The sequence below is a fragment of the Tachypleus tridentatus genome, chromosome 10 (genome assembly GCF_004210375.1).
Source record: "Tachypleus tridentatus isolate NWPU-2018 chromosome 10, ASM421037v1, whole genome shotgun sequence".
In the NCBI taxonomy this organism is placed as follows: Eukaryota; Metazoa; Arthropoda; class Merostomata; order Xiphosura; family Limulidae; genus Tachypleus; species Tachypleus tridentatus.
Window position 1 is genome coordinate 22755498 of NC_134834.1, and position 20537 is coordinate 22776034.

Consider the following 20537-nt stretch of genomic DNA (forward strand, 5'->3'; position numbering starts at 1 on the left):
CGGGACCGTCTCAAGAATTCGAGAACTACTCTAGGACTCTTATCATCTATGTGACATTATATTAAATAGCTTTTTATATATATTGTATAATTTTCTATTTTCTTGCATTTATTAGAGAAAATTTCATCAATTATTGACACAGATAACAAAATAAACAACCGATTTTAGCAAATATCTTAAGTCAGATAATATTTGAAATTAACGTTTTTGTTAACTGCATAAATCAGATAAAGTTTAATTCAGTTCTTTTTTCAATGTTTTAATTCACATTTGATCAAAGAAATGTTCGAAGGTTGTGTACTATGAGAACTTCCAGACATTTAATCTTGATTATCGTTGTTCAGTTTTTATTACTTGAAGTCTCTTATTTTCTTATATTATTAACGATTTCCGATACTCTGTATTACAAGAATTGCTATTAAGTTTCCAACATTATGTGAAATAGCTCAACCATTTTAAGATATCCTCACAGTTTTTATGTATATATATATTCTGTCACTAACTGTTGGCCTGGCATAGCTAGGTGGTTAAGGCACTCGACTCGTAATCTGAAGGTTGCGGGTTCGAATTCCCCCTCATAACAAGCATGCTTGCCCTTTTAGCTGTGGGGGCGTTATACTGTGACAGTCAACCCCACTATTCGCTGGTAAAAGGGTAGCCCAAGAAAGAGTTTGGATGATGATGACTAGCTGCCTTCCCTCTAGTCTTACACTGCTAAATTAGGGATTGCTAGCGCAGATAGCCAATGTGTAGCTTTTCGCGAAATTCAAAGACAAACAAACATTAAGCGTTGTTTATAAAGCATAAAGTGCTTTGTGTACTTTTACTCAATATTACCACACAGTTAATTTACAAAACAAAATATACGAATTTTTATTTTTTTCTTTAAAAAGACATTTTGAGTAGTTCTACAAATTGTTGTAAGAACTGGCCAGTTTCGACTTTTTTTTTTAAGTTTGCATTAACGATTTTTAATATTTTAATTTCTCAAATATTTACACGTTAAAATAAAAACATTTTCTTTAAATCTAAGCCTTAATTACAATCGAAATACATACATGATTGTATACTACATTAACACTTATAAAATGCATTGTACTAAAAGAAAAAAGCCAGTCGAATATTATTATTAATGTAATTAATGATACTTGAAGTTGGAACAAAATGTGGATACTGCTTTAAAAATATGATAATTTGATTATTTTGAGAAAAAAAATAAAAAAGTCTTCCTTCCAATAGATACTGTAATTGTGATTTATCCTAGGATGTTGTAAGACATACCTGTCTCTCAAGACGCGAGTGGTGATAGTAAAACAGAATATTGTTTTAGTGTTTTCATTTTGTAATCTGACACCTTTTAACTGTATACAGCCTGTTGACTAAAACTCTTCTGGTGTTAGTTATATCACCTGTATGGCATCTGAAACTTAGCTTTGTGTTCATATATTAAAATTTGGTACATAGAATTCCATTTCAAATTCACGGTACTTGATACAGAATCATGCAGTAAATGAAAGCCTATGTCACAAGTTGAGAAGAGTAAAAGGGATAACTGAAGATAAACAGGATAAAAACCTCTGGTTTCTTCATGCTGTATTGTGAAAAACAATAGAGAGAGAAGACTTTCTTTTTATGTAAAAATATAAGCTAGACTCCAGTTAAAAGTTTCTTTTTATAACAGGGTGATTAGTTAATAAAATGAATTGTTGTCAACAGTGACAGCAGGTCACTTTACAAGAGTGTAAAATGAATTCTGGTTTTATTTCGTTCAATTTCCTTAGGGGAGGTGGTTACATAGGGACAACCTGAAAAAAATGATTCCTTGTTGTTCATATATTATGTCGTAGTTGGTTGTAACTGACTTTGACTTCTCACGGTATCTAGCATTTTTAATAAATTATGTAAACCTTATGGTCATTGTAAAAGTTTTAAGATACACTGAAGCTTGGTGATAAGTCTGAATTACAAACAGTTAAAACTGGTAAAAATCACATGTTTAGTTTGACTTACTTGACTATTGTGTACATACCTCATTAATATAAAACACTTAACAACCATATACTTCCACTCTTTTGCCAGCAGTAAATCCTGGAGTGCATAAATATCAGGTGTTACTCTCTGTACACCATCATAGTTAAACCCAACACCAGCAGTTTAAGAATCTTTAGGCTATGGCAAAAAATAGGAATGTATACACATACAGACACACAATATATATATATAAATGTGTATCTATCTATCTATATATATATGTATTATTTATTTAACAACAAATTCAGCAACAACAACATCAACATTTTATTAATAAAAAGGTGTAAATGTGTATTATTCAGTTCATTTTTCCTTGAAGCATCCAATAAGTGTACCGTTTCTGGAAATCACTTCTATTTTAATGAACAGAGACCTGGCATTTTCTGTGTTGCTCATTTTCGTTTGCAGGCAAGTATATTATTGGCAGTTAAGATGTTTGTGGTTGTCCCTGAGTTAAGTGGTAACCAAACATTTTTGCTCAGTTGAGGAAGAGATTGGAAATCTATATGCAAAAACGGCTGGTTTGGGTTGAGAATTTTTTTATGTAGAGGAGCGAACAATGACTTCTATATTGGAGAAACAAGTAGAAAAATGGAAACCAGATGGAAACTACACTGACAAACACCACACCAACATTATTTATAAAATACAATGTGATAACTGTCACGACTTCTATATTGGAGAAACAAGTAGAAAAATGGAAACCAGATTCAAAGAACACAAAAAGTCACCTTCACACGTTTTGAACACTACCAGTCAAATAAACACAACATAACCATAGAAAACACTCAAATACTAAATAAAGAAACAAACATAAACAAACGCAAAATTAAAGAAGCCTTACTTATACAACAAATCAAGTCCAAAATAAACCAATATAAAGGAACACCTTTATATCTATATTAATAATATACTATAATCAAACACTTAAGCACGCCCTCTACATTCCTATACTCAGTTACACTTCAAACATGTGGTCAGCTTCCGGTCAGTTATCTCTTTCTTTGTGAACCTGACGATGATCGAAGAAGGTCAAAACGTTGTTCGCTCCTCTACATAAAAATAATTTCTCAACCCAAACCAGCTGTTTTTATCTATATATTTCTCTACAAGTGGGTTTTCTTGTCATCACAGATTGGAAATCTGTACTGTTGTTGTCGTTTTATTCACTTGCGTTTCTGACAGGCAGTAGGTTAGTTTGAACAATTTAAACCAACAACAGCCTAATTGTCATGCATAAGAAATAAGCTGATGGCAGTCTCTTTTCTTTTCCCACACATATACAACTGTAATAGAAAAATAGATTATCCAGAGATATGTATACAATGAAATGATTATGAAGATTGTTTTCTTTGATACGATGAATGACACAGTGTAAGGTATGATGAATGACACAGAGTAAGATATAGAAAAATGTTCCTTAGAGGAAAAAAAAAATTAAAGTAATTTCCAGCATAATATTTCAAGTAACTTCCACAGTGACTATGTTTCCCTCACACCTTCTTTTGACGTTTATGATTTTGCACATTTGCCTGTAGTGACATAATTCACGTTTGTTTCTGACAAATATTGTCCATTTATCATGAATTCATAAAAACAAATACTAAATGATTTGAAAATTCAAGAAATATAACTGTTTCTTTACAAATTTTACTTTCTTCCTTTTTTGAGGACTGAAGTCCTCACTTATAGCACCTATATTTTTAACAAGTGTTTTTTCTTTTTGCTAGTAACATCTCGGTGAGAAGAGATTGTGTTACTATGTTATCACCAACAATTTTGTAATAGATGAAGTCTTCACCTTGAGTACTGATGTGCCTCAACTCAGACAAGGTCTGAAGAAGATCACTCATTTTGAGGACTGAAGTCCTCACTTATAGCACCTATATTTTTAACAAGTGTTTTTTCTTTTTGCATGTAACATCTCAGTGAGAAGAGATTGTGTTACTATGTTATCACCAACAATTTTGTAATAGATGAAGTCTTCACCTTGAGTACTGATGTGCCTCAACTCAGACAAGGTCTGAAGAAGGTCTCTATATCTGTCCTGGAAAAAAGTGTTTTAAAATTAGAACATTTCATGGACATTTTTTTATATTCTATATTCAGAAAAAAACTTTTTAACTGATAGGTAACAAAGCTATTAATCAATATAAATTAACTTTTGTTTTAATCTACTGAGTATTTGTAAAAATTCTCATTGAAAATATTTGTTGAATGACAAAAGTGATGTTAATTTTGACAGTACATTATAAGTGAAATATAATTCCTTCTCATATCTTCTTCACTGGGAATATTAATAAAGTCACCATTATTTATCTAAAAAAATATTTGAATTTGATGCTAACCCTAAAATTAGATCTGTGTAACCAGTATCATGTGCTTTGTTTGTTTGTTATAAAGTCCAAAGCTATATAATATTCCCTGACCACCACATGTAACATCACATGCAAGTTTCTCAGTTCAAATGATATACATATTATTTCTGGTCTACTAAAGTACATGAGTAGTGTTCCTTATTGTGTGCAATGTGAAAACGGAAAATTTTTCTTTCTCAACTTTGAAACAATACATTTATTTTCACTATTACTTAGAAAAGCCAGTAATTTTGATACTTTTGTGCAAAGCCAGTTTTTAATTGTCATACGCTACACATAAAAATTTAAGTTTAGACATACGTTTTCTGATATTAATTCATTTTGTTAAAGTTAAGATACTTACTAATTTTAAAAATATTATTTTACATCTAATAAGTAATAGTTTTATAAATAGATAATTTGCATATTTTATAAAAATGAGCTGAAGGTGTCTTTTAACGAAGTAAAGTGAAAACTGCATGTTAGATAATGTTTCCCTCTCTTCCGTTAGTTTTTAAATCTCTAATGACCTCATTAAATGTTAATTGCATACCCTACTTTGTGGCGGGTACTAATTGACTCATTTGACTGACAAAGTAATTATGTCTTTAACCTATTGACTGCCAAGTATTTCAGCTGCTACAATATAACCCTAATGCTTCTTCATCGTGTAACTTTTTTCGTGACGCCATTTTGGATCGAAAGTGAAACAATTTGTAAGTAGGTCAAATGCATGTATGGTGCTGACATCTAGCGTTGACGTTACGTATCATTGAGAACGAATTAACTCGTTCGTGGCACTGTGTTACCGATCGGCTTGGACGCGTTATCTCGTCTATGGCATTGAACAGGTTAAATTCCGTCATAACGTTATAAAAGAAGAGGAAATGTGATTTATTTAAAGGATTTTTGTTCAAAACAAGTATCTTAAAACAAAACAGTCCACGTAAACCATCGGACAATTTCGAATTACTATACTAGAAAAATTAGAGTAATGGAGACTGCCAAATCTGAGTGATTGATGCTGATACACACCAATAAAACGGGTCATCTTTATGGTAGGATGCACAAACTAGCTACATTTTCTACAGATGGAGCTGCTCGATCAAGACTGGCACATGAAACAATACCAGTAAATTGGAGCCTATCAGTCACAATAATATCAAAACCTAGTTCCTATCTACACTTACCGGATATTCTGGATAGAAGGAAGTAGAATAATCAAGTAGTGCCATTCTGGTCCGTTCATGAGTTTCTTGTATCAATTTAACATTTGTAACCAGTGGTACTTCTGATTGAAGGGGAAAGAAGATACAAATAAACTATTTTCTACTTAAAATTCACTTTATTCATTGCATAATAAAAAGTAACAAATAAAAACAATCTTTTGTTACATTTTTGCTCGTGTTTTTATTACTACCAATAGCAGAAATATAAGCAAAAAAAATCAAAAAATTATTTTACTACTAATAATGTTAGTATAATATACTTTTATTCGTTATTTAACCAACAATGATGGAACATTATAGACTGGATCACAACTGGAAGTCTTCACGTGAAATGGTGAAACAAATGGTAACAATACCGATTAGACAAATTATTACACTGATATTCCTCTTGTTTTGTTGGAATTGGTGCCCGGCATGGCCAAGCGTGTTAAGGCGTGCGACTCGTAATCTGAGGATCGCGGATTCGAATCCCGGTCGCACCAAATATGCTCGCCCTTTCTGCCGTGGGGGCGTTATAATGTTACGGTCAATCCCACTATCCGCCAAACTCTTGGGCTACTCTTTTACCAACGAATAATGAAATTGACCGTCACATTATAACGCCCCCACGAGTGAAAGAGCGACCATGTTTGGTGCGACGGGGATTCGAACCCGCGACCCTCGGATTACGAGTCGAACGCCTTAACACACTTGGCCAGGTCGGGCCCTATAAAAGGGCGAGCATGTTTGGCGAAACTTTAAATATAAACTACAGTGTTTTAAAATAAAAAATATTAAAATACAAAATGACCACAAATTCAAATTGTTTATTGTTTTTCTCACACCAAATCCCCGTATGTAAACAGTCGTTTTACGCTATTTCAAATGAAATCTTATTCAAGACACCATGGAATATCCGAAACTCTCACCTGGATTAAGCAGAATTAGGATTTTCAAACATATGTAGTCCACACGATCAAACTTAAGGCTTTGAAGTCTCGCACTTACACGATGGAATTGATCTGCCAAAGACCTGAGACCTAAGAGGACCATTTCCAATACGTCAAATTTCTGGCCATTTGGCAAGATTGTTTCTTCTTGAAGACAACTGTGGATCCGATGGTACAGGTGGTCCAGCAGGAGAAGATCACTCCACGAGTTCTGAAGAAGTTTCATTTGGTCATCCACCTGTCAAAGAAAACACAAACATCACAAAGAAGAAAACAACAAGAAAACAGTTATAAACCACAACGTAAAATGGCTTCATTTGCCAGTCTTAATACACGGGACTGACACAAAAATTTTCTCTTTCGTCACCCTTAAGACAGTAGACACAGGAAATGTATCAAGATCCAGTTCGTGAGATAAAAAAACTAAAACACATTCTAACAAAGCATTTGAGTCACAATTTAAAGTATATTTCTGGTTTTTACGGGGGGAAAATCTCCTTAGTTATCTCATGTACAAGTAGAGCTCTCTTTTTTATAATCTAAAATGAAACTTTATGTGGATAAGTTAGAAATTATTTAATAACCAACATTCATTTAGAAGTGTAATATTTAAATGAAATTACTGTTTTTTACTGGGTGGCACAAATATCGATAAAACTGAAATTATTACCTCTGCGGACATACAACGCTATAAACCTGGTTTCGATACCTGTGGTTGGTAGAGCACAGATAGCCCTACGTGTAGCTTTATGCTTAGCTTCGAACGATCAAACAAATCTAGAATCAGATATAAATTTGAATAAAGATAAATTAACACTTTTAATTTATTGAATTTGGTAAAGGATCCCAAAATAAAGGACCAGGGCATGGCCAGGTGGGTTAAGGCGTTCAATTCGTAATCTGAGGGGTGCGGGTTCGATCCCCGTCACACAAAACATGCTAATTCTTCCAGCCGTGGGGGCGTTATAATGTGACTGTCAATTTCACTATTCGTTGGTAAAAGAGTAGCCCAAGAGTTGACGGTGGGTGATGATGACTAGCTGCCTTCCCTCTAGTCTTACACTGCAAAATTAGGAACGGCTAGCGCAGATAGCCCTAACCACTAGGCCATGCCGGGCCACTAAAAACATCTCTGTGGAGTTTAATGGGTGATGCATATATCTTCATTATTTATTTTGTTAATTCAAGTTATACAAAGAAGACTAGGAAAGACTGGAGTAACTATTTAATCTCAGCTCCGTTTCCAGACACTAGATCAGACTGGTGAACGTGGTTCCAGCTGTGCTAACTAAAGCACAACTGAAAGCTGATTAGCTCCGCTAACTCTGATGTAAAGGCATGGGAAACTATTTTTTGTTTGCTTTTTTTTTTCTATCGAATACCTAAATAAGACACCCTAAAGTCCTAAACATTTCAATTAATGTTGAGATCTTATGTGCGAAAGCTCTGAATAAGTAATATGTCAACCACATTGTATCTACCAGATCCAGTGCCAATGATATGCATTTCTACCAAATTAAGAAAATTAAAACTTATTTCTGAAAAAAAGTTTAATTGGTAACCTTGTACAAGCCAGAATATTAAAATAAGTCTTCACAGTACATAAAGCTACATTCGAGTAGTACCTCTTACGCATGCGTAATTACAGTGACTAAAACAAGAATCCATACAACAGTTCTGCCTTGTCCTACTGACCTACTTTTACGAACATAAACGAAGCAGTGAAAGTGATTCGCTTTCTCCTCGCTTGGCGTTCCGCCATCCCTGGGGATTTTTCAGAACGCTATAACACTTTTCATTTCCTCGCGTAGCTCAGAGGATCAGATAACTATAACAACACGGAAAAACAAAATAAATTCTAGCCATTTGTAATGCACTATAGTTAGATCATTTACTGGCATAAAAACGTTTTAGGTGTTATCGTATGATTTACTTCAAACCCATTAGTTAATATGAGGTTCTTGGAACTAATGAGTGACAGTAAATAAAAATATTTTAATCACAACACTTTCGATACATGTATTTACTCACGTGGGCTGATAAGGCAAAGTGGGATACATGTGTAGCAGTAGTTGAGGTGCTATTCGTGTTGCTGTGACGTTCTCCTGTTTTTAGGTGGTTTCTTATGGTTATTTGGTATACAATACTGCAGAGTATCTTCAGTGCAATAATATCGAATTAATTTATTTTGTTCTCTAAAGTTTGATACATGCTACGTTCACTTTGACACAAGTTGTAAGGCTAAGTTCATAACGTTGCAACATACATTCCTTTACGATCTACGTCTAACTAGCTCAGTTGTGATAGAAAAACAAACATGTAATTCACTGGTTAACTTAACAACAGAATGAAATTGAAATACTTCACTGAAATTTCACATTCTCATGACTAGTATTTATAATATCCTCTCGATTCACCCAGTTATGTGAACGTTTAAGATTATTACGTTATCAGTAACTTTCAAGGGACTCTAGGTCTACTTGTATGATCTTTCTAAATTTGTTGTCGCCATTTTGATTAACAGCGCTCTCTGTAGCAAACAATAAAATAATAACGTTGAAAATATAGTCTACAAAACTATCGTAATATTCTTGAACACTATTATCTGTCATAGCGTGAACTAAAATAACTACAATTAACTTATTAAACCCTAATTTTATCTGAAGCGTTTATAAATAAAAAAATTAAGATAAGAATTAATAACACAATATTATTTATTTACTTATTTTTAGTTTTGTTTATTTGTTTGTAAGAAGCCTGAAATAAATTATTTACACTTTCCAATTATGTGTGTATATGTATCTGTGTTAGGTTTACTTTTGTTACAATAGGAAAGCATCTGGGGATCTGCGACCGCCTGGTGAAAAAAACACGAGTTCCAAGTTTTATAAAGTACAAATAAATAGTTGTCTTTAAGTTGTTGTTTTTTTAATTTCATAACTACTTTTCACGTTAGGGACAACAGTAGTAAATTAAACGAAATTGAGCTCTAGGAATTTCAAACTCACTCTAACTATTTAAGACCTAACAATGTTTAGATTTCCTCTTATCTACAGACACACACAAACCAAAAACAAAACAACAACAAAAAAAAACAACAACTAATGGACTAGTTATTTTTTCGTTTTAAATATTGCTTGCCTTGACACCAAATAATTAGGTTATGGAATGTTATTCGTATTCCGAAGAGGTATTTCTAAAACACGAACTGTAGCCATATATTTGTTAAATCTGCTAAGTTCTTTTCTTCCATTGTCGTTCAGGACTTTTGAAAGTCTCCATCACACCAAACATGCTCGTTCCTTCCCCCGTGGGGGCGTTATAATGTTTCTATCAATCTCACTATTCATCAGTAAAATAGTAACCCAAGAGTTGGCGGTGAGTGGTGATGACTAGCTGCTTTCCCTCTAGTCTTACACTACTAAATTAGAGATGGCTAGCGCAGATAGCCCTCGTGTTGTTTTGCGCGAAATTCAAAAACAAATTAACGTGATGTGTCCTCTAGCTAACATCTAAAGTACAACATTAAAAAAACATATATCGCTTATAACACTACCATTACACCTGATAAAAAAATCGAATATTTGAAAATATTTTATAGCTTGGTGGAAGAGGTTCTCTTAGCAAAAACTCTAGATTCGTTCTTAACACTAAGATCTTAATGATGACATTATGATAAAATGGTTGCCTTAAATTGTAGCCACTTTTAGATTATGCATTTCGCATAATTGAAATTTTTGTAGTTTCGCCATTTTCTAACATAAAAGTTACAAAACGTGAGAATAATGTTCCAGAGGTTCGTTACCTAAAATAATTCTATTCGAAAGTAGAATCAAATAAACGTTGCAGACAAAACAATGTTATAAAGACATACAAACAAAAAATAGATAGAAATAAATCAAAATGCGCATGCTCTGTAACTTTTATTTTATCTTATATAGACTTGGAATAGGCTTCATTGAAGAACGCTAAACTTAACTTACATTAATTAAAGTAATAAATTTTGATTTGTTTTGAAATTTGCACAAAGCTACTCGAGGGCTATCTGCGCTAGCCGTTCTCTAATTTAGCAGTGTAAGGCTAGAGGGAAGGCAGCTAGTCATCACCACCCACATCCAACACTTGAGCTACTCTTTTACCAACGAATAGTGGGATTGACCGTCACATTATAACGCCCCCACGGCTGAAAGAGCGAACATGTTTGGTGTGATGGGGATTCGAACCAGGGACCCTCAGGTTACGAGTCGAGTACCTTAATCACCTGTCCATGCCAGGCAAAGTAATAAGTTGATGATAAAAAAACAACAAAAAATTATGTAATTATTGACAAGTCTGTCAGACGCAAGTTATTTGCATATATAATTACCATTTCATTAGCCCTTCCGGTTGTTCATGGCTTATAACGCTCAAAATTAAGTCTCAATACTCACGGTGGGCAGAACACAGATCAATTTGTAGCTTTGCGTGTAACGAAAAAAATATTTTAACAAGGCACTTTCGTTACTGGTCGTTAAAACAACACACACAATAAAACTCCATAATAACGACAATTTTATTTTTAGACTGCGATTTCATGCCCACCCTTTCAGCCGTGATAATGTGACCGTCAATCCCACCATTCGTTGGTAAAATATTAGCCAAAAGACTTGGCGGTGAATGGTGATGATTACCTGCTTTCTTTAGTCTTCGACTGCTAAACTGGGGACTGCTAGCGCAGATAGCCCTCAAGTAGCTTTGCGCGATATTTAAAACAAAATAAAAGAACGAAACCATATTGATAAAAAAATAAAAATTACGAAATAAAATTAGTTTATTTTTCAAGAGTTAAATATCCTAGTTGCATTTCTCAAAATGATATTTATCAAAGTTAACACTTATCTACCACGTTCGAAACTCACTTGTTTATCGACTAGAGTCACTTATCTACTAGTTCAAAACTCGCTTGTTTATCGACTAGAGTCACTTATCTACCACGTTCAAAACTCACTTGTTTATCGACTAGAGTCACTTATCTACTAGTTCAAAACTCGCTTGTTTATCGACTAGAGTCATTTATCTACCACGTTCAAAACTCACTTGTTCATCGACTAGTCACTTATCCAGCACGTTCGAAACTCACTTGTTTATCGACTAGAGTCACTTATCTACCACGTTCGAAACTCACTTGTTTATCGACTAGAGTCACTTATCTACTAGTTCAAAATTCGCTTGTTTATCGACTGGAGTCACTTATCTACCACGTTCGAAACTCACTTGTTTATCGACTAGAGTCACTTATCTACCACGTTCGAAACTCACTTGTTCATCGACTAGAGTCACTTCTCTACTACGTTCGAAACTCACTTGTTTATCGACTAGAGTCACTTATCTACCACGTTCAAAACTCACTTGTTTATCGACTAGAGTCACATATCTACCACGTTCGAAACTCACTTGTTCATCGACTAGAGTCACTTATCTACCACGTTCGAAACTCACTTGTTTATCGACTAGAGTCACTTATCTACCACGTTCGAAACTCACTTGTTTATCGACTAGAGTCACTTATCTACTACGTTCGAAACTCACTTGTTCATCGACTAGAGTCACTTATCTACTACGTTCAAAACTCACTTGTTCATCGACTGGAGTCACTTATCTACTACGTTCGAAACTCACTTGTTTATCGACTAGAGTCACTTATCTACCACGTTCGAAACTCACTTGTTCATCGACTAGAACCATCTATCTACAACGTTCAAACCTCACTTGTTCATCGACTAGAACCAGTTATCTACCACGTTCAAACCTCACTTGTTCATCGACTAGAACCAGTTATCTACCATGTTCAAACCTCACTTGTTCTTCGACTAGAACCAGCTATCTACCACGTTCAAACCTCACTTGTTCATCGACTAGAACCAGTTATCTACCACGTTTAAAACTCACTTGTTCATGGACTAGAACCAGCTATCTACCACGTTCAAACCTCACTCATTCATCGACTAGAACCAGTTATCTACCACGTTCAAACCTCACTTAACTCCAACTAATCCTAAATCCTGTGGGCTGTCCTCTGGTTTCTGCACATGAAGAAGTAATGCTAATGTTAATCATGATTCAAATGTTTGCAACCCTACTTTCGACTGGATTGTACGCGTTTGTGAAATACAGGATCGTTGTTAGCTAACTTATTGCCCCCAAGTGACACAGGAGCATGACTGCACACAGACAAAGCGAGAAACCGGGTTTCGATACCCGTGGTGGGCAGAGCCCATTGTAGAGTTTTGTATTTAATTAACAACAACAACGAAACTAACTTGTTAATGTTTGAATGTACTCTCTTTTACCTGTGAATTTAAGTGGGGGTTGCAAGGGAGGCCGACCTTTCACTATATTTATGGGGGGGTCACACCCATATTTCATAAACTGATTAATCTTCACGTCACCTTCTTATGTATTCAAATGTAGATCGTTCGAGTTGTAACAATGTCTCCAATGTGTGACACTTCAAACAAAATGAAGTCGTTAAGATGAGCTGGTAGTTCTCTGGCCTGTTTTACTATAATTTACCTGAAATAATGTGCTTCGGAATTTCTGATTAGTTAGCACACAACATTCATGAACTAGTGTGATAATTAGCAGTCCTCTCAGACGAAGACTGTGAAGACTTCTCACTGATAACATTCTCTCATCTGAGGAAAACGTCGCCTGTATGACCTGGAGGTCAGGGCTATCGACTCACCATCTGCGAGTCGCGGGTTCGAATTCCCATCACCGAACGTATCCACCATTTCAGCTGAGAGGGTAAATAATGTGGTGGCCAATCCCATTATGCGTTGATTAAAGAATAGCCCAAGATTTGGCGGTGAGTGGTGTTGACTACCTGTCGAGTTGTTTGGCGCGATATTCAAAAAAAAAACAACTTAAAAAAAACGAGTGTAAAAAGTCACTACCGTTTCAGCAAATACTGTTGTAAGGTATGTTGTAATTGTTTTAATTTATATGCTAACTAAAAGGCACAGGACATTAATATTAAGGGTATTTTAAGGTTAAGCATAATCGTGAACATTAGTGATTGGATACTTTGGGAAGTGTCTAGAATTAGGAACGAAGCTATATTATAAATAACATAATCAGTGAAACATTGAGTCAGTTTGTTTTTTAATATCGTACATGTATTCCAGTTATTCAGTGAAGTACTTAGTTTCAATAAAGTATTTAGATTGGTCTTAGTTATTCAGTTACTAGGTCTAGTAGCCGTGAAATTGTACGCAAATCATCTTACTTTTAGTGAGTAAATAAACCTTCGTTGAAAGTAATAACGGGGCCTGGCGTGGCCAAGCGTGCGACTCGTAATCCGAGGGTCGCGGGTTCGCATTCCCGTCGCGCCAAATATGCTCGCCCTTTCAGCCGTGGGGGCGTTATAATGTTACGGTCAATCCCACTATTCGTTGGTAAAAAAGTAGCCCAACAGTTGGCGGTGGGTGGCGGTGACTAGCTTCCTTCCCTCTGGTCTTACACTGCTAAATTAGGGACGGCTAGCACAGATAGCCCTCGAGTAGCTTTGTGCGAAAATAAAAAACAAACAAACAAGTGATAACATTATTAGCGAATATTGTCTCAGAAGTACGACTTTTCCTGTAATTAAACTGGTTCATTATCGTTACATGGACTGGATTTGGCAATATTTTTTTCATATAATATTTCACCGAAATAACAATATTACAACAATGCGTAGATACCTTGAAAGGTAAAATGTGTTTATTTTATAACTACGTCTGACATTTGAGTTAAAAAGAGTACAAGAGATGCGTAACGAGTGTTACGTATTTAATAAATGACCCTTAATCACATTCACATGTTTTAAAACGTATTTACAACTTATTTGTTGTATTTTCCAAGCCACTCAGCTTCATTTTGGTGAGAAGAAAAAAATGCAAGTACGGACACAGTGCCATCTAGCGACTATTATTCTTAACTAATGTAATTTAAGAATTTAATGAATATTGCTCGCTTCTTTGCGCTGAACCACAAAGGTACACAATGGGCTATCTGTATTCTGCCCACCATAGGTATCGCAACCAGGTTTCTAGCGTTGTAAGTCCGCAGACTATAGAATATTACGCATAAGATATAATACAAATAAGAAACACATTTTTTGCACTTCAAAAACAGCCTTCGGAGGAAAGAAAACATATTAGTACTTAAATTATGTCTATATAGATCTTTAAAACTGATGTTTTTAGATTACAAATATAGGATCTAACGCACAACAGAGTGAAAGAAAGCTTAGACCAAAGTACTCTCTCTTTTATTAATTAAACAATTTTAAATAAATGCAATAATACAAGCATGTCTGAGGATTTCCGGACCTTGTCTTGTAACAATGTTGGCACTGTGCCATTGCCAAAGGAACAAAAGATACAAAACTTGTGAATAAATACAATACAGGTAGTAAGTAATACAGAGAAACCTGAAGATATATTTTACTCAATGAACAACCGACAACGGCTAGAAGGCACATGCTGTTGATGTGGTGTATGTGTTTTTAAGAGATTTAATCGTCCAAGTACATTCCTCGCACTACGCTGTTAGCGAGGCCTAAGGCTATACCACTACCTTCACGAAGCTGAACCACACACAGCCTCACTCGTCCATTCTCTTCTCACTTGGAGCACACGTACAAAAAATAAGATTCGTTTGTTTTAAAACATGACATCTGTATATAATTCGCGGTACGTTTCACCATCTTAACGAGACTAATAGAAGATAATGTTACAAAATGTAAATTATCTTGAAAAGAGTATGAATGCTAAAGATATGAGTGGTAAAGTTATATATTTATATTTCATGCCAACGATATTCTACAGAAAAAAGTGAAGGTTTAATTTCAGGTTTGGTTCGAATTTTGCGCAAAGCTACACGATGGCTGCCTGGACTAGCTGTCCATAATTTAGCACCGTAAGACTAGAGGGAAGGCAGTTAGTCATCACCACCCACCTTTGGGCTACTCTTTTACCAGCGAATGGTGGGATTGACCGTCACATTATAGCGCTCCCATGGCTGAAAGGGCGAGCATGTTTGGTGTGACAGAGATTCGAACCCGCGACCCTCAGATTACGAGTCGAGTGCCTTAACCACCTGGCCATGCCGGGGCATTAGTCTTAGTTAGATCACAAAACAATTAGTTTTCCCACACTATTGAAGCAGATAAAATTAGTATTTTAGTAAAACGGTTAAAATACTAATTTACTGCGGCCCGGCATCACTAGGTGGTTAGGGCGATCGACTCGTAATTTGAGGGTCGCGGGTTCGAATCCCCGTCACATCAGACATGCTCGCCCTTTCAGCCGTAGGGATGTTATAATGTTACGGTCAATCCCACTATTCGTTTGTATAAGAGTAGCCCAAAAGTTGGCGGTAGTGATGATGACTAGCTACCTTCCTTCTAGCCTTAAACTGCAATATTAGGGACGGCAAGCGCAGATAGCTCTCGTGTAGCTTTGCACGAAATTCAAAATTAAAGAAATTAATTCATTAACGGAACGCGAATATTGTTTTATTTTAATACGATAGATTCTTTGCCGCTGTGGATAAAATTAGAAGTTGTAAAATAAAAATGTCAAATCTTTAAGTAAGATACCTTTCATTAGGTGTTTATTTCAAACTAATAGATGCTCATTGAAACAATTTAGCGGTAGTCTTCCTGAAAAAGGTTATGAATAAATATTAAATGTGCAGTCAATCCAAACCCTTATATCATACAGAATGTATGTATAGAATGTTGACCCTTTACAACCGTCTTTAATCATTCCTTATGCTGGATGCTACCGTTCCTTGAACTTTTACTGGGCGCAAGAAAAGACTGCTATTTAGGTGAGCGCTTTTTCACAGTTTTTCACATTTCTATACAGAAGTGGCAAAAGAGAGATATTACATTGATATTGTACAATAAAATCATGCATGTGTGATATCAACATGAAAAATAAAGAATATAAAAGAAACAATAGAATCAGAGGTTTGATTTCTCTCGGTTGACATTGCAGATAGCCCGATGTGGATTTGCTATAAGAAAACATACACACTTAAACATGTTCTTCCTTTCTTTATGTATTTTCCCTTCATACTACCATCTATCACAAATATTCCTCTAAAGCACTCCCGTTTTTGTTTTTGTGAAATCCTTTTTTCTTAGGTTGACCTTCCAGCACATAGGGAGAATAAAGAGAGACTGATTAATTAATATTTTTTTTAAAAGATATAGAGTGTAGCAGACAATTTGGTTTGGTTTATGCGAATATCGCGCAAAGCTACACAAGAGATATCAGCGCTAGTCATTTCTAATTTAGCAGTGAAAAACAATTTGGAGGGTAGCTAGTCAACACCACCCTCCAACAACTCTTAGGCTACCATTATACAACAAATAGTGAGATTGACCATCACGTTATAATGTATTTATAGCTGAAAGGACGAGAATTTCGGCGACGGAGACTCGAACCTGCGACTTTCAGATTACGAATTAAGTGTGGCATACAAACAAATGGACAATTGAGTATTATATATGTATAGAAGTTTGACAATTTAAAAGAGTAGCCCAAGAGTTGGCGGTGGGTGGTGATGACTAGCTGCCTTCCCTCTAGTCTTACACTGCAAAATCAGGGACGGCTAGCACAGATAGCCCTCGTGTAGCTTTTCGCGAAATCAAAAGAAATAAACGCTGTACTAAATGAAATCACAATTTCATTATGATGATAATAATCTGGAAAATTGGTAGCCATGAGGATGACACATGGAAAAAAAGTCTTTCACTTTTTTTTTTTTTTTGATTCCACTACACAAATGTGACTTATAATACACAGACACAGTCAATGGTTAAATTAGAATTTCTGGATAAATCTTGTTTGAACGTGTTCATTTAGTACACCACGAAGCACACATGACATTCCTTTGCTATAGTTCCTTGTCTTACCCTCCGCCTTCTCTTTAGTCCTTTTGCTTTTATAAGCAAAAATCCAGTCGTATTAAATCACTATTATTATGCGATACTTTTAAAACTGATGGACCAACGTAACTAGTGAAACTTTCGCCCTATTGTAATTCGAAAATAAGCGGTGATTGTGATCTTCTTAAAAACCACAATGTGTAATCAAATTTATCCATCGAGATACTCTTACGTCAATACGATGAATCAGAACTGGAAAGGCCCGGCATGGTCAAGCGTGTTAAGGCGTGCGACTCGTAATCTGAGGGTCGCGGGTTCGCATCCCCGTCGCGCCAAACATGCTCGTCCTGTCAGCCGTTATAATGTGACGGTCAATCCCACTATTCGTTAGTCAAAAAGTAGCCCAAAATGAGTAGTTGCCTTCTCTCTAGTCTAACACTGCTAAATTAGGGACGGCGAGTACAGATCGCCCTCGAGTTGCTTTGTGCGAAATTTATAATACAAATACAAATTGTAGTGGTATAAACATAAGCAGTTACAAGACAAAGAAGACATGGCCAGGTGGTTAAGGCACTCGACGCGCAGTCTGAGGGTCGCGGGTTCGAATCCCGATCGCACTAAACATTCTTGCCCTTTCAGCTGTGGTAGCGTTATAATGTGACGGGCAATCTCACTATTCGTTGGTAAATGAGTAGCCCAAGAGTTTTCGGTGGGTGGTGATAACTAGGTGTCTTTCCTCTAGTCTTACACTACTAAATTAGGGACGGCAAACGCAGATAGTCCTCAAGTGGCTTTGCGCAAAATAAAAAAAACATAACTGGAAATAATGGTGTTAGGGCCGTATGAAAACCTAGTTTTCACCTTCCATTATATTGATTAATTATTTAAATTAATATCTTAAGTTTTGATCCCACTCAAATGTATCCTGAGAACTTATTCTATAAAGAAGTTACAACATTAATCACAATATGCATTATTTAAATTTAGATATTATATTCATATAAGGCAGATAGCAGTATGCCATTTATGATAAAAGAGTTGTTGTTGTTGTTTTGAATTAAGCACAAAGCTACACAAGGGGCTATCTGTGCTCTGCCCACCACGGGTATCGAAACCCGGTTTTTAGCGTTGTAAGTTCGCAGACATACCGCTGAGCCACTGGGGGTCTGATAAAAGAAAACGTTTTTAACTGTGTAGTTCCGTATGCCTTATTTCCTGACTAGTAGAGATATTTGACGAACTGCAACATTTCATTTATAAACAAAACACAGTGTTTATGGGATTATTTGAAAACTGTTGTTAAAAAAGGTTGAAAATATTACGTATTAAACCATTTTGCAACGAAAACTGCTTGTTTGTTTGTTTTTGAATTTCGCACAAAGCTACTCGCGGGCTATCTGTGCTAGCCGTCCCTAATTTAGCAGTGTAAGACTGGAGGGAAAGCAGCTAGTTATCATCACCCACCGTCAACTCTTGGGCTACTCTCTTACCAACGAATAGTGGGATTGACCGTCACATTATAACGTCTCCACGGGTGAAAGGGCGAGCATGTTTGGCGGGACGGGGATGCGAACCCGCGACCTTCAGATTATGAGTCGCACGCCTTAACACGAATTATGCAAATAATTGAAATATAGATATTTTAGAAATGAAGTTATTACTTTTATTTGTGTTTCACAGTCATAAAAGGACGCTAGTATTTCAATGACATGTAGATTTTATAAGTAACAGCTTCACAGCTAATCATGTAATTGGGAGGGGTAAAGTCATGGTTACTGTACAAGGTCAGAATGACCCACTTCAGGTAGCTCAGCTTAACCGGCTTGCATATGAACGAGCGTGATAAAAAAAAACGGGGTATGTTCAATTGTTAATTTATATTTTGGAAAGTTTAGCTATTGTATTACTAATCCTATGACGAGCGAATGTTTGGTATCTTAAAGTAAAAGCTATTTGTTTGTTAATGAAATTAATTTTAAAGTCTCGAGGTACTATCGATCGTGAGCAAAGGTAAGTTTCTAGACGTCATGGATTATAGCATCCCCCCAAAAAAAAAGTTTTTTTAGAGCTGTCTTCTAACTTTATCTGCTGGAAAAAATATACCCAGCCCCCGACGCTTTGGGATGCCTTTACCGCAGACATCTTAAAATTGTACTCTTGGCTTGTTTCACTACTGAAGTGATATCGATTACTCGAAGTCACCCAAGTTTATGAAAGTCAGTTTTGAGTAATGGTTTACGCTAAACGTTTTGACAATTGCACATACTTTTACTACGGAATTCTGGGTAATAAAACACGAATGCGGTAACAGAAAGCAGTTGTTAAAAGCTTTGGAATCGTCACAGTTCCATCGTCTGTAATCTACACTAACAAACCATATTTGTAATTACGATAAAAATATATACACAAGAATAAACAACTTCAGGGCACAAATATAAGTCGAAAAAATGAAAACGTGGCACTACTTAAATAGTTAAAAATATATATATATATTTTAAATCCAGTGAAAATTATACTGAGGAAAGAAGGGAACGTTTTCATGTGTCTTTATCAGAAGTTCAGTGTCTTACGTGGCTGTGGAGAGGATTTTGGAGTTCGTTTATTGTTGTTATTAAGTTAAGGTTTCCGATAAATGAGTCGATTACTAAACTCTGGATTTGTTAATTTTTTTCTATTATACATGGTATGAAATATATATATGAAACAGCGTTGCGTGAATACAATAAAACTGCTGTACAAAACATAAGTTGCTACTCATTGTTCCAACACTAATTTCCTTATTTGAAACACGACATCAATGTTGTCAAATGTCCACAGAGTCTTCCCTAAATACCTGAACTATTACAATAATAATTCTGACTTTAGAAAGGCTTAAGACAAATCGAAACAATACGCATCAGCTATCCCTAATCTTGTACCTCGTGTACGGTGAATTATTAAACTATATTTCTGAATTGAACCAGTCATTTTATAGGTGAGGGAACTGTTTGTTTTGAATTTCGCGCAAAGCTACTCGAGGGCTATCTGCGCTTGCCGTCCCTAATTTAGCAATGTAAGACTAGAGGGA

General features: G+C 35.6%; 1 protein-coding gene across 1 annotated transcript in view; it reads right to left on the reverse strand.

Moving 5' to 3' along the window:
* Positions 1-1110: 1110 nt before the first annotated feature.
* The window catches only part of LOC143228877 (nuclear hormone receptor FTZ-F1-like), a 47996-nt gene continuing 28569 nt past the window's right edge, over positions 1111-20537 (reverse strand). The window contains exons 3-5 of the mRNA XM_076460302.1: positions 6526-6784; positions 5579-5679; positions 1111-4078 (exon numbers count right to left, since the gene is read on the reverse strand). Coding sequence (XP_076316417.1) covers positions 3923-4078; positions 5579-5679; positions 6526-6784 — 516 coding nt within the window. The 3' untranslated portion in view covers positions 1111-3922. The remainder of the gene's footprint in view (positions 4079-5578; positions 5680-6525; positions 6785-20537) is intronic.